Here is a 22,058-nt window from a genome sequence, read left to right as displayed (position 1 = left end):
AATAAGATGTTGCCTTAAGGAAAAATTGAGATGAATTATGCAAGAGATCACATATTCACTCAGCACTGCACCGGTCTGAGGGACCGCTATTAATTATTTTTAAAAATAAATTTGATTTACTTTTTTTCCTACCAACTCCCCCACAATATCTTTCCTCCCCTCTTTGTGGCTCAGATTTATCTGGTAGCCCTCCTGTATCTAGGCCAATGTGCTCTCCTTCACATTCCTAACCTCTCGCTGCAAGCCTTAACATCCATACTGTCACTCTCTGTGATGCACACTTGGTGCTATGTAAACACAAGTAGAGGTGAAGCCTGAAGCCTTCATGGTGTGTACAGCTTACTGGGAGGGGCGGCTCTTCCAGGAAAATTTTCGCCACCCACTGCCAGGTGACTCATTTGGGACTGAAACTGTATACCAGGTCCAGAAGGCACCAGGCTTTGGTTCTCAGTCTGTGCTGAAGTAGCTCACCTCAGTCAGATCCACTTTAGGGGAAGCTACAATTGGCAACACCTGGGCTGAAGCGGGGGAGAAGTCAGCCAGGGCTCCTGCTCCTGTAGGTCATTGCCAGAGAGTGCATGTGCGTAGACATCAGATGACAAGAGAGTTGGGCTCCGCTCGCCCGACACACTTGGAGTACTGCGTCACGCCTGGAGTATTGTGCACAGTTCAGGTCTCCATGTTATAGAAAGGATGTAGAGGCACTGGAGAAGGTGCAAAAAAAAAGATTCACAAGGATGATACCAGAACTGAGAGGTTATAACTTATCAGGAATGACTGAACAGGCTGAGGCTCTTTTCTCTAGAAAAGAGATGGCTGAGGGGTGACCTGATAATGAAAGCGTTTGATAGGGTAGACGTAGAGAAGATGTTTCTACTTGTGGGGGAGACCGAAACTAGAGGTCATAAATATAAAATAGTCACCAATAAATCCAATAGGGAATTCAGGAGAAACTTCTTTACCCAGAGAGTGGTGAGAATGTGGAACTCGCTACCGCAAGGAGTGGTTGAGGCAAATAAAACAGATGCATTTAAGGGGAAACTAGATAAGTACATGAGGGAGAAAGAAATAGAAGGAAATGCTGATAGGGTGAGATAAAATAGGGAGGGAGGAGGCTCGTGTGGAGCATAAAGGCCGGCATGGACCCATTGGGCCGAATGGCCTGTTTCTGAACTGTAGTTTCTTTGTAACTCCATAATCCATGCTCACAAATGATGGGCAGAGCTGTGGCTCAGGACAGTGTACCCCAGAGAGAGGGCAGCACCTTCAGGGGGGGAAGGAAGGAAGAAAGAGGCCTGCCGTAGATCTCGCTCTAAAGTCTTCACTCCACACCAACCCCCCAAAAAAAATCCTCACTATAATATTGCAAAGGAAACGAAGAACGTCAAACTTAAGCTCATCCAAAGCTCTGCCGCCTGTATCCTAACTCGCACCAAAACCCGTTAATAATGACCTCTTTTTGACCTAATTTAGATGTCAACACAATTTTAATTTTGAAAATCTGGCTCTTAGCCATTTCTGTGTCTCTGACCCTTAATCATTTTTCACAGGCTTTTCACATGCAAGAGGGTGAGAATTTCTCTCTATTATTCAATAATACTTCCTTTATAATTCGCAGTAAAATGAATTGATTTGGGTTTTTTTTCGTTGTTGTGGCGGGCTCATCCCATGGTTCACCGATGGGCTATTGTAGAATCTCCAACCAGGCTTTCGGCTCAGTTTTATTTAACGGAGGGGGAGAGAATGATCCCAACTTCCTGCCCCGTGTTTGAAACCCACCGCGGTGGAAGACACAGGGATGAGAGAGAAAAAAAAAATAGTTGGACTGTTGATTTGCTTGTTATGCTTTGCCTGGCCTTTGATCTCAGGGCGATGCTCTCAGGGAGAGGTTTGAAGTGGAGTTGTGCTTTTGTGTGCTAAACATTCAAAGCAGTTTTCTTGTTTAGGCAGATCAGAATTGATTAACGCAAATAAAGTGCTAATGGACCTTAAAATTCTCAATGTCGAGAGCAAGAATGTATATCTAGTCTGTACACCCTTCTTTCCCCCTCCCCTGCCCTCCTACCTGACTTGTATTGGGCTTTGGGTCAAAAGGTCACGTGCTCTCTGGTACCCGACGCATTGGCCCTCCGAGCCCAGACTGCGGGCATCAGCGGGCCATTCACCTGTAACACCATCTTCATCCTCCTCACCCAATGACCAAGTGCATGCTCTTTCTGGTTGATTCCTTTCCCCCATTCCTCTGAAGGGAGATATATAGCACACTCTGTCTCAGATTAGAATCATAGAACGGTTACATCACAGAAGGAGGCCATTCGGCCCGTCGAGCCTGTGCCGCCTCTCTGCAAGAGCAATCCGGCTAGTCCCACTCCCCCTCCCTTTCCCCATAGCCCTGCAAAAATTTCGTTCCTTTCAAGTACTCGCCCGATTCCCTTTTGAAAGCCGTGATTGAGTCTGCCTCACGACAGATTGGGGATTGAGCCTCAGCCTGTCTTAATTGGCTGGCTCAGTTATTCCAGTCGCGGCGCTCCCTCCTCCCATTGGCTGGAGAAAAGGAAACCCGCCAATTAAAACAAAGTTCCTACATTGAAACAACAGCAACAACTTGCATTTACATAGCGCCGTTAACGTAGTAAAACGTCCCAAGGCGCTTCACAGGACCGATTATCAGACACCGAGCCACATGAGAAGATATTAGGACAGGTGACCAAAAGCTTGATCAAAGAGGTAGATTTGGAGGAGCGGCTTAAAGGGGGAGAAAGAGGCGGAGAGGTTTAGGGAGGGAATTCCAGAGCTTAGGGCCCAGGCAGCTGAAGGCACGGCCGCCAATGGTGGAGCGAAGAAAATCGAGGATGCGCAAGAGGCCGGAATTGGAGGAGCGCAGAGATCTCGGAGGGTCGCAGGGCTGGAGGAGGTTACAGAGATAGGGAGGGGCGAGGGCCACGGAGGGATTTGGAAACACGGAAGAGAATTTTAAATTACAGCTGAGACTAACTGAGCTAAGGATTAAGGCAGACCCAATTCCTCACCGATGCTGACCCTGACTACGAATCGAAGGGCTGTGCCAGCCGATGCACCAACTGTCCGTGCCATTGCATGATTTTTTTAAAAATTCATTCTCAGGATGTGGGCGTCGCTGGCAAGGCCGGCATTTATTACCCATCCCTAGTTACCCTTGACGTTTGTGGTGGGGGAGCCTTCATCTTGATCCACCGTAGCTGTTTGATGCAACTGAGTGGCTCGCTAGGCAACTTCAGAGGGCAGTTAAGAGTCAACCACATTGGACACGGTTGTGGGGAAGGGACACAGGAGCAGTCGGGCTATTTCCAACACAGAGGGATGTAAAATGGAGGGAGAGCCATCCTGTGGCTCCACCCCAGAGACTTGAGCCCAAAATCTAGGCCGACACTCCCAGTGCCAGCACTGAGGGAGTGCTGCACTGTTGGAGGTGCCGAGCTTTGGGTGAGACATTAAACCGAGGCCCCCTCTGCCTCTCAGGGCACTACTGGAAGAAGAGCAGGGGAGTTCTCCACGGAAAATATTTATCCCTCAACCAACATCACTAAAAACAGATTATCTGGTCATTATCATATTGCTGTTTGTGGGATCTTGCTGTGCGCAAATTGGCTGCCGCGTTTCCTACGTTACAACAGTGACTGCACTTCAAAAGTATTCCATTGGCTGTAAAGCACTTTGGGACATCCTGTGATTGTGAAAGGCGCTATATAAATGCAAGTTCTTTCTATTTGATTGATGTATTCAAGTTGGGTCTGAGCTAGCCGAACTCCAAGGAAGTTGACTTGTGCAACTCGGAGCAGGCCTCGACAAAACCCTGAATTAAAGCAGCAGGTATAAAATCTAATTGATTTCCAATTTGCCATGGCCTTGTAGAGTATTAAAACATCTTTCAAAGCAGAAAAAATGTGGAGATTGTTTTATCCATCATGTTTGTTGTTAATAGGCTTGGGATAACTTGCCTGCTCACGTAAGACCCATGGGGCCAGACCAGAGCCAGAGCTCATCTGCGGATAAAGAGGGAAAAGTATCTCCCTTCATATTGGGTTTTTTCCAATCTTCACGCAGTTTGAATTTTTAAAATGAACCATTTCAGGTTGCCAGCTGTCATCATTGATCATCATTGTGTTATTTTAGAAGGATTTCTGCAACAATTTGATGTAAATATTCAGTTTGCATTTTTTTTCCCTGACCTTCTGACTCAGAGGCGAGATTAGTAGCATCTCTGAATCAGAAGGTGGTGGGTTCGGGCCCCATTCCAGAGACTTGAGCCCATAATCCAGGCTGACACTCCCAGTGCTGTGCTGAGGGAGTGCTGCACTGTCAGAAGTGCCATCTTTCAGATGAGACGTCAAACTGAGTCTGCCCTTTCAGGTGGATATAAAAGATCCCATGGCACTATTTTGGAGAAAAGCAGGGGAGTTCTTGCCGGTGTCCTGGGCCAATATTTATCCCTCAACCAACATCACCTAAAACAGATTATCTGGTCATTTAACTCATTGCGGGATCTTGCTGTGCGCAAATTGGCTGCCACATTTGCCTACATTATAACAGTGAATACACTTCAAAAGTACTTCATTGGCTTTAAAGCACTTTGGGACGTCCTGAGGTCATAAAAGGTGCTGTATAAATGCAAGTTCTTAAATATTTTCTTGAGGTGGGAGTTTTGCGGCCAGCAGGAAGGGCTGCCCATCCTAACACTTTCCCTAGTCTACGTGATATCACCTGCTCAGTCTGTCCATAGACTGTTGTAACTATTGTTCCGTTAACTCAAGGGCCAAAAATCGGGCAGCTCCTGACATTGGAGGGTCGTCCCACGAACCTCCAGGGGCTCTGCTCAAACCCAGTGTCCGACAAGCCCCCTTGCTCGACCTGAGGCCTGCAATTCAGCAGCAACGCTCATAACTGTGCTCAACCCAGGAGCTCATTTGCTTTCTTGTTAACCTCTCGTTAACCCACTGGCATCCTGCCAGTGACACGGTCCTGCAGGCACCTGCCCCACTCTGGGATCATGTCCGTTCTTCAGGTGTGAGAGAAGGCTCTTCAACCAAGGAATGCCTCGCAGCCTAGCCCGAACCTGTCCTCGGGCATTGCACACGCACTCTTTAGTGTGCCATAACGCCAGAAAGGTTTCCAGATCTGACCCCTGGTCTGTATCTAATTCGCTGATCTCCGCGTTATCAGTGCCCCCGTGCTCGGGAGGCTACGGTCTGCAGCTCCTGGGAAATGTGTCGGGCAGTGGGTAAGGACAGGATCAGGCTGGGCTGTGAGGCATTCCTTGGTCGAAGAGCCTCATCTCACTCTGAAGATCCCAGAGTGCGGCAGGTGCCTTGCAGAAGTATATCCGGACATGAGTCAGTGACTTAACGGGAGAAGGGAGAGAAATATGGAAGGAATATAACAGATAGCCCGTCCTCATTATCACATGGCGTTCATCATTCAGTTCTTGTACGACTCTCAAAAGAGGAATATAAAAGATTATTGTAATTCGCAGAATTAAGGAAATGGGAATTCTGCAAGAGTTTCACTCGGAGCAAAAAGCCCCTGGAAAAAAAAACAGCTTTGATCACAGATACTTTCAGATCTTTACCCGATAGATTTTTCTTATTGATGTGGTCCTAATTACGAGGGAGGTCCACTGTCCGGTTTCATGCATCTGTTTGATTGCACAGTCACCACTTTAAAATGCTGATGGTTTTCCCCATCAAACAGATGGTTCTTTTGATGTTAACTTGCAAATGAGCTGCAGCGCTGAATTCAGTCACCAGCTTTGCTTTCACGCTGCGATTGATCTGACTATTGGTAATATTCCGTGGGCTACCAGTCACAGTTTTAGCCCTCTTGTGAAGTAAGAGCATCTGGAGGGATCCCAGCAGTTTGGGTCTTACAGCGTTGGATGTCCCGTCCCTAATTCAAGGGGAGTGAGCTTCTGGTACCCGGCTTAGCCAATTTTTGAGGGTTCAGTTTCCTCTTTTGGTGGAGTGACGATCCCGTCCGTGATATTTTAATGTAGTCGTTAACCCATTGAGAGGAACTTAAGTCCTTTGAGTTGTATGATACCCTCGACAGCTCCCTACCCCTCCAGCCAAACTCTCCATTCCTCTGACTCTGGCCCCTTGTGCATTGCTCTCTCTTTGCCCACCCATGCTTTAGCCATTAAGGTCCCACGCTCTGGAATTATCTCCCTGAACCTCTCCACCTTTCCACCTCCCTCTTCTCCTCTAAGACTCTCCTTAAGACTCACCTCTTTGGCCGAGCTTTTGGTCACCCTTCCTAACATCTCTTTCTTTGGCTTGGGGTTCCAGTTTTCTCATCATGCCTCCGTGAAACGCCTTGGGATGTTTTTTTTCTGTGTTTAAAGGCACTAGACAAATGCAACTTGTTGTTATCTCCTCGGGCCAGATACCTGGTTTTGCCCAAACCTGGCCCGGAAGGTATCATGATTCATGCCAGCTTCACGTAGAATGCCAGCCTCTACTCATGGGGGGAGAGAGGGTGGAGTGGGGTCAAAGTTCTGCCACCCAAGCTGCTGGGATTCCTTTTGCAGAATGGCACCACCAAGGACTCTGCCAATGGCATGTCTGGCGACTGAAGGCTTCTGGAGGTTGGCAGCAGTGACTTGGGCAGGAATGTAGGAGGAATTAACGCAAACGTAGAAACAATTCAGCAAGCGGGGAAAAAAAATAGATGCTAACGACACTTTTCCCTTTTTGTTTCCTCTCTCATTGCCTCTCTCCAACTCGTTTAGGTGCACAGCTGAAGGTAAGAAAGAGTCTTTTGTCCAGAAATAACTTTCTACTTGGCATTTTCTAATTTTACCATCGGGATCCCCTTAAAAGGAAAACTGGTCTCACCAAATGCAAACATTAGCATTTCAAATGGGAGATTGCAAGTGTTATATATTAAAACAGCACTTCACATAATATTTCAAAACTATGGTTACAACTTGTGTTCATCAACTGACTATCGGCAATCCAACTGGCAACTTACTAGCTATCCTCTGACATCGCAGGCTGTAATTTACCCTCTTGTGTCCTCAGCTGATATTGGCCAAGTATTTGAAAGAGTGCAAGAGTTCACCCAGAACTTTCCAGCTAATTGTGCGGTGAGCTCGTAGTAAATTGCTTTGACCCATTTTGTCAATTCCCCTGATAACCCTGAAATCCAATACCAGCTTCACCAAAAAGGCAAAGTTTTAGAAATACTGTCTAAAACCATGGTTAGACCACAGTTCTGGTCTCCATATTACAAAAAGTATACAGAGGCACCGGAGAAGGTGCAAAAAAAGATTTACAAGGATGACACCAGAGCTATCAGGAAAGATTGAACAGGCTGGGGCTCTTTTCTCTAGAAAAGAGAAGGCTGAGGGGTGACCTGATGGAGGTCTTTAAAATTATGAAGGGGTTCGATAGGGTAGACGTAGAGAAGATGTTTCCACTTGTGGGCGAGTCGAAAACTAGGGGCCATAAATATACCAGAGTCACTAAAAAAATCCAATAAAGAATTCAGGAGAAACTTCTTTACCCAGAGAGTGGTGAGAATGTGGAAGTCGCTCCCACACGGAGTAGTTGAGGCGAATAGCACAGATGTTTTTAAGGGAAAGCTGGATAAGTACATGAGGGAGAAAGGAATAGAAGGATATGCAGATGGGGTTAGATGAAGTAGGGAGGGAGGAGGCTCTTGTGGAGCATAAACACCGACATAAACCTGTTGGGCCGAATGGCCTGTTTCTGTGCTGTAAATGTTATGTAATTCTATATAATTACAGTGGGAACACTGCTATCGTCATTTGGATCTTTGCATTTGACTAATTCTCAATGCTATACCAAATGCAATCAACAGTCTGCTCTGTTTATTCTTGATTCTAGTATACAGGCAGTGAGGATGATCTTCTGTCAAACATGGAGACATTGAGTTTACTGGGCAGTGCCAGCACACTGGCATCCAGCGTCATAGAGCTGGAGATGACCACGGAAGCTGAAGCTGCAGATCTGGGTTCACCAGAGGAGCCCGGGCCTTCTGCTCCATCCAGAAACGAGGACTGCGTGGAATGTGTAGCCCAGAGCAAAGAGGAGAAGCAGCAAAACATCGACCAGTATGAAGAAGCAGAATTTAGTGGCATCGGAAACATTGATCTAGAGATGGAGCAGGTAATTCCGTGTTGAAGTTTGCTTTATTTTTCTTCTATTTTTTTAATCCAAAATTGAGCTCTATTAGGCCAGATTTAACACGTGCTAGGCACAGGACAAAGCTTTTTCCCATTACCTTTACAAGTGTTTCTCAACTCCAATCTCTGAGGAACCTTTGTACTCTACGACATTCCTCAATGTGTGGCATCACTCTGTGATGGCTGAGTTATGTCAATTGGAGTTGGCTTTGAGAACAAATATTAGGTATAGCTCAGTACCTACTCGAATGTAGACTGACACTGACCAAACTTGCTTCGCACAAGTTCTGCAATAGCTGTCACAAAGGAGCGTCCTTACCTCTGATTTCAGGACCCACTCCAGCTGCTCACCTGGCCTGTTTCTTTAAAGCTGCTGCTTACGTCCTCATTGAGGGGAAGGGACGTAACAGGTCCTGAGGTTAATTAGATGCTAATTGTTGTTGGAAATTGCTCCAGATTGGCAGTTGCTTGACTCCTCTTTTTCCATCTCATAAACATTAGCGCAGTCAGAATAACCAGCAGGAAATAATTGGGTTTCCTTCTCTTATTGTATAGATCCTTTTTTAAAGATTGTTTAGTTTTGATTTGGTGGTGTTTTATATTGAGGTGTGACATCTGGGGTGTGACAGATCCTCTCAAAATTTTAATATAAATAGACGTACGACCTGGAAGTATCCTGATGCAAAAATTGGAAATTCTGTAGGATTGTCTGTTGAAGATTTCTGAATAAGTCTACATTTTCTTTCTCTTTTCAAAAAATAGATATTTGCTGACATGGAGCGTTTGCAGAAGAAGGCCTCTGAAGATCTGGATGCCATCGTAGAGGAGAGTTCACTCCAAAGCAGAACGACAGATGGAGACGATACCCTGCTGGATGTTTTTGAAGATTCAGATCTTGAAGCTTCTGGCCTTTCACTGGTAGATACTTCATCTGTTAACGAAACCGAGGAAAGTAGGCCTTGCAACAGTGAATCTTCTGAAGATGATGATCTCCGGAAAGAAACTAGACCTCGCTCTCCACAGAATTTGGAGGATTTAGAAGAGTTAGATCTGACAGGTCAGACATACCAAAGTGACCAGGTATCAGAAGACATTGTTTCATGTGCTAACGTAAGATCTGTAAGTAGAGACATTGCTTGTAGTACCCAGAGGCCATTATCCAGGAACGATGACAATCACAGCCACAGTAATGATAGTGAATTGTACCCAGTCAGTAGGGAGGATGATTCTAAAGTTAATGGCCATCAGGTAGCAACAGAATCCGAAAATCTAGTTAAGGAGGAGCTTTCAGCCACAGAGAAGGTGCTAAGTACTAGCCCCACTGATAGATCGGAAAAGACCAACGTGGGCAAAAAGGACTCCTTGCGAATGGAAAATGATCGGCTGCTGATTGAGAAGATCAAGAACTACTATGAGACAGCAGAGATGAGCAATGACCCGTTCTACCTCCAAAGAAGAGAGAGCATCTCATTTATTCCAACAGGAGTAGTGAAGGATTCAATTTTACGGTTTAATTATAAGATGACCCACGAGAGCATACAAGAGGTCCATAATGACAAGGTTATCAGCGGCAACAGCCCTCGACCTTGCACATCAACAACCAGTGCTACAGGCTCCTCCTCAAGTTCTGACTCTCAGTTGGGGAATCCCGAGGCACGCTTCGCTTCAGTTGGAGATCAGGAGGAACATATGTCATCCAGTCAAGGCAGCAGCTTACCGATGTGCAATGGCTATAGCAACTCTGCTGAAAGCGAATCAGAAACTCAATTCAAGTCCTGCACGGAAATTATCAAGGCCTGGAGAGAAATGGAAAAAGCCGCCCATTTCTGCCACGAGCACGAGTCATTGAATGCCCACGCCAAAGCTGCAAGAAAGGACATCGCTTCACATGACCTTCAGGAGACGAGCTTTAGTGAACCTCTGTTGATTCTGGAAGATTCCGATCTCAGCGCGTCGACCGATTTTCCCAAAGAGTCACCAAATCGTGAGCAGAGCCGGTCGGAGAAAGACCACGGCCCAAGGGCTGGTGAAAAAGCCCGTCGAGGAGATGAGTGCTGTCCCAGCGAGGATGCGTCCTGCAGGCACGCGCCTTGTTGTGTCAGTCGGGAGATACCTGGGATACCTCTCTGTGAGGATGTTGATAGCTGTCTATTTCAGAACTCCGAGAAGATCATGAATAAAGTTCAAGTGTTGGCAAAAATGTATAGCCAGCGAATAAACAGAAAGAAAACACCAATGCAGAGGAGGATCTGGGAGCTTGGACCTGAGACAAGAGCAGAGCCCAAGCAGCGGAAGAGAAGACCAGCAATTAAATTGTCCAGAGCACAGGAGGAGTATCAGGATATCAACGGTTATGGTGGGTAAAATAAAACACACTCTTTGTCCACTTAAAGCAATTGTATCCATTTCCTCACTGGTCTACACCTAAGTCCACCCTTTGGCCTCTTTACTCTTGACAAATTTTCACTCAATTACCTCAGACCTCATCTTCTCTTTCAAGGGCTATCAGACCTTTCTCCACCAGGAGAGCTTTCCATTGGCCTGATTTTTTTTTCTCTTCTCTGTACATTTTGACCCTTGACCTGTCTGACGCTGCTTTGTCAAATAAAAGGCACGGGGCCTTCTAATAAGGATGGAATTGTAGCTGCGCCTACGCTCAGCGACTTGCTCCGGCCGTACAGTGGAATAATGTAGGACGTTACTAATCGTAAACATGGCACTGCCTCCACAGGTAGGGCAAGAAAGGCATATGGGCAGTAACTGTGGGGCACTTGGGGGCATTCTTCTTAGTGCTTGGATGTAGAATGGGATTAGTGGGGACTTTGTAATCCTGGAGCTTTCCTCTTGATTGACTTTAGGGTTGAGGAGGAATCGCAATCTCCCCCGATGGCCGACTGGATAAAGGCATTGCAACACTAAGGCATTCCCAACTGGTTCACTAATGCTCTTCAATGAAGGGAATCTGCCTCCTCCAGCCAATCTGGTCCTACACATGACTCAAATCCTACAATTAGAAGTGACCTAGCAAGCCACTCAGTTGTAAAAAAAATGTATCCATTCTTGGGATGTAAGCATCACTGACAAGGCCAGCATTCGTTACATAAGAACATAAGAAATAGGAGCAGGAGTAGGCCATCTGGCCCCTCGAGCCTGCTCCGCCATTCAATAAGATCATGGCTGATCTTCTACCTCAACTCCACTTTCCCGCCCTATCCCCATATCCCTTGATTCCCTTAGTGTAAAAATCTATCAATCTCAGTGTTGAACATACTCAACAACTGAGCATCCACAGCCCTCTGGGGTAGAGAATTCCAAAGATTCACAGCCCCCTTGAGTGAAGAAATTCCTCCTCACCTCAGTCCTAAATGGTCGACCCTTTATCTTGAGACTATGCCCTCTAATTGTAGATTCTCGATTGCTCATCCCTAATTCCCCTGAGAAGGTGGTGATGGGCCTTCTTCTTGAAACGCTGCAGTCCACGTGATTATAGCAGTCTTGATACAACTACAAGACTTGCTAGGCCACTTCAGAGGGCAGTTAAAAGTCAACCACGTTGGCGTGGGACTGGAGTCACATATAGGCCAGACTAAGGACACAAGCAATGCACTAATTCGATCGGCTCTCCTCCAATCAGTGAGCTGAGAGCCGAAGTTTGTCACTTCTAATGTCAGTGTAAAATAACATTAAAAATGAACTGTTTAAAATATAATAATTAGTAACAAAACTATTTTCCTTTGACGCTGGGTTGAAATTGCTTTGTAACTGATTATGAAAATTGGAAGATATGATTGTCCCTGTTCCTCACTCTGGGATCATTGCACTGCGCTGATATGCAGACATTTGGAATGGGTCAGGATTAAGTTGGGCTTTGGGAATTTTCACCCAGTGCACCTTTTGGTCATTTGGAAATTAAACAGAGCCCCTCAGGCTAACAAGTCACCTGGTTATCGCGCCCAGACTGCTGACAGACTCCGCCATCTCACGGAGTGACGGGGGTGGGGGTTCAGATGAATTTTGGATAATTAAGGGGAGGAGCAGTTTTGATTCTCATCCTTTTAAGCTGGCACACAGGCCGATGTCACTTTAAGCTTTACAGAATCTGAACTGGGAACATAGGAACAGCAGTAGGCCATTCAGCCCCTCGAGCCTGTTCCAACATCCACTTAGATCATGGCTGATCTTACCTCCATTTTCCTGCCATTTCTTAAACCCTTAATACCGTTACCTAATAAAAATCTATCAATCTGTCTTTTGCATCCACCTGAGAGGGCAGACGGGGCCTCGGTTTAACGTCTCATCCGAAAGACAGCACTCCCTCAGTCCTGCACTGGGAGCGTCAGCCTGGATTTTGGTGATTCTGTGCTCCTGCATTCCCAGCGGGGACACCAACCTCACGGGGAGCATGGGTCAGAGATAGAGTTACACCAGTGTACGCCAGTCGTCTGATGTGAAACACCTTCCAGTCTCAGCACTCCAATGGGGAATCACCCCTTCTTTGTGAAGAGCTTTGAAATGTTTCAGAGAAGTGATATTGACGCAAACCTTACAGTAATTATATCAAAGTCATTCATATACTCCTGTCTTGACGGCCATTTTCCAACATAGCTGAAAGACTTGATGCTTTCAGGAGAGGAGGAGAGACCATTAAAACCCCCCCCTCAAAGATTTGTTTGCATTTGAACCAATGGGAGTTGTGTTTCTCATTGCTCTTCAATGCCAGTCTGATGCTGTAAGTCATTCTCTGTCTCATTAATAGTGAAGTATTTCTATGTGCATCATGAATGGAATGATGGGTTGATATAAATGCCGAGGTGAATCTGCTGCAGGCTGTTCGAATCTGTGTTGTTTTCTTTTAGGCAGAAAGGAAAACTAATTCTTTCCAGTTCAATTCGTAATTAAGTTAATTAGTTAGTTACTTGTCACTCCCTTGCAGCAGCTGTCTCCGAGTGTAGGTCCTCCAGGCCACAGCTTTTCTATAAGCCCGTGCACCAAGGTATAAGAGGCTCCTTCGCCAGTTCTCAACCCTCGTTCCTGGTGCCAGTAAGAAAGAAAGAAAGACTTGCATTTATATCGTGCCTTTCATGACCTCCGGACATCCCCAAGCACTTCACAGCCAATTAAATACTTTTGACGTGTCTCTCGAGTGGGACTCGAACCCACGACCTTCTGACTCAGGATGAGAGTGCTGCCCACTGAGCATGAAAACTCCTGGATTGTCATTAGGAAACCCAATCGGTTCACTAATGTCCTTCAGGGAAAGGGAGCCTGCTGTTCCTGTCTGGTCTGGCCGACACGTGACTCCAGTCCACATTGAGTGGTTCCGTGTCACTCAATGTTGCTGCTGAAGAATAAGAGCCATCAGCACCTTCTGAGGGCATCTGTGGATGGGCAATAAATGGGCCCTTGCCAGCCTTGCCCACATTCTGAGAACAAATATACATTAAAAAAAAAGTTGGTAAGTCCTCAGTGTGTAACTAACATATTAGTACTCTGACTATGAATGGGCAGAAAATCTAGTACTGACCAGAAATGTCCCATGTCTAATCAGTGGTAGGATGAGGTGGGAGGGTGACACAGGTGCAATACAATTGGCCTCAGGACCCCTGGGGAAGCTAAAACAAGCCACAGTTCCTAGCCCCAATTGTTAATCCAATAACTCCTGCTTGGAAGCAAGATGGTGCGGACATCAAGTGAAGTCTGGGATCAGACTTGGCTGTAATACCCCCTCGAGTTAAGTTCTTCTTGGCCTCACAGTCTGAGCTCACACATGAAGTGTGGCCACTTTGGAAAGGTACTGGAGGGCCATTAGAACCCATGGAACTGTCTTCCAGTGTGAGTCACTCCCACATCAGGTAGTTTCCCCATAGGGAGAGAGGAGGAAACGATTGATGGTGACTATCCCAGGACTGCTCCCGGTGACCAGTGACAACATCGACAAGAGTCCTGGGACCAGGTTATGCCTACCCTTTTCCTCTAGGCACTGCAGTTTATGACAGAAGAATCCTATAATGGCGACCAAAAAGAAATAACTGAACAACTATCTATATATTATTGATGTGGAGATGCCGGTGATGGACTGGGGTTGACAATTGTAAACAATTTTACAACACCAAGTTATAGTCCAACAATTTTTATTTGAAATCTACAAGCTTTCGGAGGCTTCCTCCTTCATCAGGTAAATGTTCAGGAGCTATCTATATATTATTAACAATCTTGTGCGCTTCCTGTCCACAAACCCTACTTCCTGTTGTCACGTTTTTTGGTCACACTTTTCTGTCAATCTTTACCATTGTAAATTACTATGTTAACAGTTCCCATTGAGTTTTTCTATGTCAACAGTCACGATGTAGTTACAAATTCTGCAAGTAGGTGGCTCTGTGGAGTGAGTTTCTGAAATCTCTCCCCCCAACTTCATCAACATTTTAAACGTTCATCAATTGAACGTGGGCAATGCCACAGGAATTTGTTAGGAAACAAAGTAAAGCCAGGGATTGAATCGAAACCTAGGCCCTTCCTTGTATATAATGCTCAGCAACCCACTGGATAGCTTTGTTCAGTCATTGGGGGAGTTGACTGAAAGTTGTGTGGGAAGGAATGTAGATTAATGGATATGGCTCATGTTCAAGTTAAATCCTTGATTGTGATTTATTGACCAGCTTATGCTTCCGACGTTAGTGAGAAATCAGAACACTAACTCTCTGCTTGTTTCCCACTCTTTTCCGATTTCCTCTTACAGATGAAGTTAAGGTCCTCGAGCAACCAGCTCCATATGGGCATCTGATCATTCAAGAGCCGGTTCCTGTCCTTTATGCTCAGGAGAACACCATACAGGTCTCTGCGTCCAAAGCCAAGTCTGACACCTCAGGCCTGCAGCTCCACAATACCAGACCAGGCTCTCCACCACAGCAGCGAGCTGACCCAATGTTGCAGTCTGGTGCCTCATTGAATGCCAGTAAAATGGTTCTCTCTTCTTCATTACCAATTGCATCAAGCCCTCAATCACCTCCTTTAATCTCCTCCGACTCAATGCTCCAGACTGTAACTTCGTTGATTTCCAGTTTAAGTGCAGAGTGTCCTTTGTTCATTCGGAATAGCTCCAGACCACAATCACCTACTTCACTGTGTTCTGATTCAATTGTGCAGATTCCAACTTTGGTTGATGTCACTTCGGGGAAACAAACTCCTCTTTCTTCATCGAAGACGAGCTCCAGGTCACAGTCGCCTACTTCGTTGCTTCTGCCTAGTTCCAGCGCTAAGAAACGGACTCCTTCATCATCAAAGACAAGCTCCAGAGCGCAGTCACCTACCTCAGAATGTCCTGGCCCAGCCCTGCACAACTGGCTTCCATCCAGTGCTAGAAGACAGGTTCCTCCTTCATCCCAGAGAAGTTCCAGAGCGAACTCACCTACTTCAGAATGTTCCAGTTCACTGTCACCAAACCTGAACATAAGTTCAAAGAAACACATTCCATCTCCCTCACAGTCAAGCTTCAAGGATCAGTCGCCAACTTCAGAGTGCTCGAGTGCAGCATTAGAGGGAACAGCTACATCAAGCAGCAAGTCAATGACCCATCTAAGTCCTGTATCCCAGACTGCTACCAACACTCAATCACCTCCTCCGTTGCACAGTAACTCCACAGAGCCAATCTCTGACCACCGGCGTACTGGTCCACGCGCCAAGTATCCACTTGCCCCCACCGCTGACAAAGTACTTGAACTGTGTCTTGCCTCAAAGGCTCAGGTTGCAGATAGATTGGCGAGCCCATCGGACAGAACGTCAGTGGATCAGCCGCTGCCTGCAGCTGTAACCAGTGCAGTATTAGAGACACCTCCACCCAAGTATGGCAGCTCGCTGATGTGCACTAGCTCAGACCTTTGCTGTTCGCTGCCAACGTGGGTCAGTCTCCGAGGAAGGTCCCCTTCGCCATCCGCCATAAAACAACTAGAACAGTCAATGAAACCTCCAAAAGGTTTGGCGCGTGCTACCCACACTGCCCAGCCATCTCCGTCCGTAGCTTCAGATGCAAAGATGTCTTTGCCACTTCAAGCACAGAATGGCCCAATATTATGTGCCACATCCTCAAAGGAACAAGAACTGCCGTCATCGAAGCCCAACCTTAGGACAGACGCGCTGCCTCCAAAGTGCACAAGTTCAATGTTGGATTCTAGTTGTCCATCAAAAAGCACAAGAGAATGCTCTCGATTCCTTCCAGGGAGCAACCCGGAGGCACAGCCTCACTCACTAAGCACAAGTCTGAGGTTGCGATCGCCCTCTCCATTTCGACGACAGCAATGGATTCAGACACCAGAGTCAGCAAGCTCCAAGCCATATGACGAGCTCCCAACCTTCACCAATGAAAGGCCTCACTCTCTTCAATTGTGCACAGCAACCTCTTCGTACCCCAGTTCAACAGTTCAATCACCTTCGTCATCTGCTACCGCTCTAACGGTACAGCCTCCATCCCCACTGTGCACTAAGGAACGTGCACCTTCTCCAGCTCTCCCTGGTTCAAGAGCTCAATTGCAATACCAAAGAGGAAGAGTAAATTCTTTTTCTTCATTAAATGTACCGGAAACCTTCAGCAGCAACAAAGCAGCACAGGCATCTTCATCAGACACTGGTCTAGGAACACGCTCACTCTTGCCACCACCAATAACTTCATGGGCACCACCTGCTGCAGTGTTACACCCAATGGAGGACTCTTACACTAGCCTAGTTGTATTCCAAAGAGATTCACAGGGTCAAGCTTCACTCTCAAACTGCAGTAACTCCGGGCCACGTTCTCCAGTTCAAGCCACCACTGGCTTTCAGGCGCCACCTCAGTGTGAAACAAGTTTGAGGTTGCGGCCTCCTTCACCAGTGTCTAGAAACCTATGGCCCGAGTCCGCCATTTTAAGTAATTCAGCGCCTCTGACACAAACCTCATCTGTCAAAAACCTAAGGGATCAGTGTCCATCACAAAACACAGAGATGGTGGACACACTAACTTCTCTACAGACCAGCACAAAGGCCTGCTCATCTTCTGTGGATCCAGAACTTTCTCTTTCCTCTCGGTCCTGCACCAGTCCAATGCACCAGCCGCCAGCTGTAACACAGTTCCAGGAAAAGATGAGCTCCTCTGTTAACTTGGACAGAAGCTCAGAGGTTCGATCTTCAGCCACCACCAGTGTTACTCCATCAATAATGTCGCCTTTACCAACAGCACCGTCTTCTGGGATATATTCCCTAATGCATAGTAGATCTATGGAGGCCTTCTCTCCGGTGTCATGCTCCAGTCCCTGGATTCAGTCTCCAGTGCCAACATGCGCTGTCAGAACGATGAGATCCCCTTCTCCAGACAGGTCCCTCTCAACGGGACTATCACCATCATTCTCACGCACAGATTCAAGAGTAGGATCACCTGTTTCATTATACATCAGTATTCGGACCCAATCACCTTCATCTTCTACATGCCCATCACCATCTTGTCAGAGCCCCAGAGTAATGTCACCTCCTGACTGCAGTCCCAGTCAATGGTTTAATGGTTCACCGCAGACCAACCAGCAAGCAGGGGGAAGTAATAAGTCTTGTGTTCGCCTCAGGGAAAGGTCCTGCAGTCCATCGTATGGTGGTTCCAGGGGCACCAGTAAAGGATGTGTAAGAGAGCTGGTCAATGGGTCATTGCACTACAAGGAACAGTTCAGTACTCCATCTTGCACTAGTCCAGAACCAGAAGTCCCATATTCTGCTGGGCGCAAATCTAGTCTCACCTCTGAGGAACTAGAGACTGTCACATGGCCTGATGTCCACGAGCTTCGGTCAAGGTATGCCACGGTTGATGACGAAGATAATGGTTCTCAGAATTACCTGAAAACAGAGCAAGCGGAGTCCCCGATGGTTATGGGTTCTTCCGATTCAGCCAAAAGCAGGGAAGAAAACACGGAGAAATTTCTTGACGGTGACGATGGTGGGACTGGTCATCTTTCAGCCATTGAATCCGATGATGGTCAAGCCGAGAAGTTCGGCAGCTCGGTGTCTCCTAAAGGCGTGACTGAAGCCAGCCTGAGCAGAGAGAAAGGGATTGTGAAAGCCAGCTACTCTACCACAGTGAATCTTCAGATAGGAGGCAGTGGGAGGACAGCCACTTTCAGCAAGGCCCAGGTTAGTTTGACACAGACATTCCTCCCAGTGACAGGACAGACTTTGAGGAAAATCACTGGAGGCAGTGGAGCTTCACAGACAACGTGACGGGGAGCAGGATCCCTCGGAGCCAAAGACAACGCTTCAAACTGCCAGAGAACCCTGGGGTTTTTTTTTACTTCAAATAATAATACGGCAAACACAGAAATGTTTAAACTCACCAGCACAGACCATGACCAATTAAAAAAAAAACCTCTTGTGACTGCAGCATTCAGGAAACGCTTGCGACGACTGATAATGGAAAGTGTCGACTTTGAGAAGTAGAAAGTGAAAATTGCCAAAAGGGGAGAGGAGGCAAGGTCCACGTGATATCTCGTACCTGTCGGGGGCTTTTCAATGAATCGCAGGATTGCATAGAGGCACTAAAGTAAGCAACGAGTTCGGGACTGAGAGGGTTAATTTATGAGGCCAGGTTTCATAAACCTGGCTTGTATTCCCTTGAGTTTAGGAGATTGAGGGGTGATCTAATCAAGGTGTTTAAAATGATAAAAGGATTTAATAGGGTAGATACAGAGAAAGTTATTTCCTCTGGTGGGGGAATCAAGAACAAGGGGGCACAATCTTTAAGTTACAGCTAGGCCGTTCAGGAGCAAAATCAGGAGGCACTTTTTCACGTAAAGGGCGGTCGACATTTGGAACTCTCCCCCGAAAGGCCGTGGATGTTGGGGGACAATTGGAGCTTTCAAGACTGAGAACGATAGATTTTTGTTGGGTATCAAGGGATATGGAGCAAAGGCAGGAAAATAGAGGTGATGTTCAGATCAAATTAAATGGCGGAACAGGCTGGAGGGGCTGAATGGCCAACTCCTGTTCCTAATGTTTCTATGACGGATGGCTTAAACACCATGTTCGGTCACCTGGATCAGATAGTCCATTGACTGGAGTGAACACAGGACTGTTTAAAGACAGTTTCATGTTTAAAATAACTTCACAAATACAGAATGCATGTTTGAGAATGTCCGCGATTGTTCGTATTGGCGTATTTGAGAATTCAAGATTGTAAGGAGTAAGATGTACAGCTGCTCAGTCACTACGGGAGAATCGTATCTTGCCTCCAATGACTCAGGTGCTAAAGGCTCTACTCAGTGTTGAATTGAGTCATAGAGAGAAAAGCAGGGTGCCAGGGTTGTTCCCTGGTCTGGAGAGAGTTGCCTGATGCCAACCAGGGCAACAATTGGCTTCAGTGCTATTGGAGGGTGATGAGGGGAACAGCCAAGGTTCCCACTCCTATTGGAACATTGGATTGAGGACAAGATGGGGATCAGCTGTGATTCCACCTTCTCGCTCCCCCAAGCCTGCTAGCACTGACTGTCTAGGCTCATACGAGGGAGATAATTTGCAGTTGTGCTGGAGAGTTCCACCCACCCCTTCACCCAAGTGGTGGGCGCATCAGAAACTCAGGTGCCTGCTGCCACGATTATAACGGGCGGGAAATGGTGAGCTGCGTGAGACCAGATTTCCGATGCGCATTGGCGATGGACGGGGCTCCCCATTGGTAGTTCGGACTCGGGAAATCACCCCCCACCTCCCCCCACCCCATGAAGAATGGCTGCATGGGTGAGATACCAGAAGAGGCAGTTGGACTCCAGCAGATGCCAACACCTTATTGGGAGGAGTAGAGGAGAGAAAATCGGAGCAGGGAAAATTGAAACGTTGGTGGTTAAGAGGCTCCAGGGGGAGGGGGAATTGCCAGATGTGTGGGAAAAGAATGCATTAGCAAGACTGCATAGCGAATGGAATGCCCGACGGACAGGTGGCTGGAACCACTACCTGTAAAAAGCTGCTCGCTTCCGCAGCTGAACATGTTAAGGGATGAGATCGGAATGTTAAGCTTTAACCGTGAGCATGGCTAGAATCAGCACCCTAACGTGAGCAAGAGCCGAGAAGATTCTCTGGGAGGAGAACTGTCCATGGTACCTCTTCATATCAGAGACAAGGCACTTAACTTTTTGACTTGCACTGTTCGCCCAAAGGCCAAATCAAGGCTTCATGTTGCGTTGGGGAGTTCTTTCATTTTTATTAATACCTACAAGAGTCCTTGTTTTTATTTTTGTTAAATGCAACGTGCCAATATCTTATTATTTGTCTTGAACTCTTTCAGAAAAAGACAAGGCACAGTTCTGTAAATATCACAGCTAAATAATGTGTAATTACAATACTGCCCATGACTATGTCTGAGATTGCTTCCATCTTTTCAATTTATATGAAATTTGATGAAATAAAGAAAAGTCTGTTAAGATCACACATCTCAAGGTTAAGGTAACAGTTTATCATTCCATTTTAACAAAGAAAGAACGACTGCATTGACATAGCACCTTTCACGACCTCAGGATGTCCCAATGTGCTTTACAGACAATTAATTATTTTAAAATGTAGTCACTGTTGTAATGTAGGAAACGCGGCAGCCAATTTGCGCACAGCAAGATCCCACAAACAACAATGTGATAATGGCCAGATAATCTGTTTTTAAGTGATGTTGGTTGAGGGCTAAATGTTGGCCAGGATACCCGGGAGAACTCCCCTATTCTAACTGTCCACATCTTATGAACAACACATGGTCTGTCTGTGTTGAATACACAAGGTGTTTAATATATCCGAACGAGCATGCAGCTGAATCCCCCATAACAGCTGTTCGACTATTATGCAAATGCCCATTTGATGAAACAAATGCAATTCTTCCTTTCATGTTACCCAACAAAGCTTGGATTTCAGACTATCTCTTTTTGTAATGAGGGTGTAGGAGTTACTGCCGTGAAACATTCTCTCTGACGGCAAGAACGGACTTGTGACTGAAGCAAAGAGAGTTCGACTCCGAACTTAACGATGTAGCCCCTTTCGGGATCTAGGACTTTACTGTTTGGCGCCAGCCTATGGGTGATCTGCCCTTCCACTGCAGTGATTGGACCTTGGGTTTTGAAGGGATAGCGTGAGGCCTCGGCCCCATGCTCTGAAATTCCCTTCCTAAACCCCTCTATCTTCCCTCTCCTCCTTAAAACACACCTTTTTGACCAAGCTTTTGATCTCACCTAATATCTCCTTCTTTGGCTTGGCGTCCATTTTCTTTGATTATATCTCGGTGAATGTTTTTCTACGTTGAAGGTGCTATCTGAATTTAATTTGTTGTTGTTGATTGGGGAAGGTACTGGAAGGTGATGGATGCCTCAGGACCATATCCCAATGTAAGTCGATGCCGTCAGGAGAGATGGGGAGAAAGTCCGGGGGTTAAATGGAACGGCGACTATCTTTGTATGGTTGGCCCATTGGGAAGAGGAAGTAATGGCGTTGATTTTTGAACACAAGAGCTTCAGCAAGAAAATCAACACATTGACTTCAAGAAATAACAACAATAACTTGTATTTACATAGCACCTTTTAATGTAGTAAAACGTCCCAAGGCACTTCACAGAGCGGTATTAAACAAAACTTGCCACCGAGCCACATTAGGACAGGTGACCAAAAGCTTGGTCAAAGAGGTAGGTTTTAAGGAGCGTCTTAAAAGAGGAGAGGCAGAGAGGTTTAGGGAGGGAATTCCAGAGCTTAGGGCCTAGGCAGCTGAAGGCACGGCCGCCAATGGGGGAGCGATTAAAATCAGGGACGAAGGAGAGGCCAGAATTGGAGGAGCGCAGAGATCTCGGAGGTGCTGTAGGGCTGGAGGAAGTTTCAGAGATAGGGAGGGGCGAGGCCAGGGATGGATTTGA

The 22,058-nt window shown here is 46.5% G+C and overlaps 1 protein-coding gene across 1 annotated transcript in view; it reads left to right on the top strand.

The window, feature by feature from the left end:
• Positions 1 to 20,605, top strand: part of plekhg2 (pleckstrin homology domain containing, family G (with RhoGef domain) member 2) — a 128,999-nt gene extending 108,394 nt beyond the window's left edge. Inside the window, exons 16-19 of the mRNA XM_067974799.1 lie at positions 7,056 to 7,120; positions 7,884 to 8,165; positions 8,945 to 10,538; positions 14,919 to 20,605. Of these exons, the coding sequence (XP_067830900.1) occupies positions 7,056 to 7,120; positions 7,884 to 8,165; positions 8,945 to 10,538; positions 14,919 to 18,409 (5,432 nt within the window). The 3' untranslated portion in view covers positions 18,410 to 20,605. The remainder of the gene's footprint in view (positions 1 to 7,055; positions 7,121 to 7,883; positions 8,166 to 8,944; positions 10,539 to 14,918) is intronic.
• The last annotated feature ends 1,453 nt before the right edge of the window (positions 20,606 to 22,058 follow it).

The sequence above is a fragment of the Heptranchias perlo genome, chromosome 41 (genome assembly GCF_035084215.1).
Source record: "Heptranchias perlo isolate sHepPer1 chromosome 41, sHepPer1.hap1, whole genome shotgun sequence".
Taxonomy (NCBI): domain Eukaryota; kingdom Metazoa; phylum Chordata; class Chondrichthyes; order Hexanchiformes; family Hexanchidae; genus Heptranchias; species Heptranchias perlo.
The sequence above is the reverse complement of the archived record's forward strand: the minus strand, read 5'-3'. Positions and strand labels throughout refer to the sequence as shown.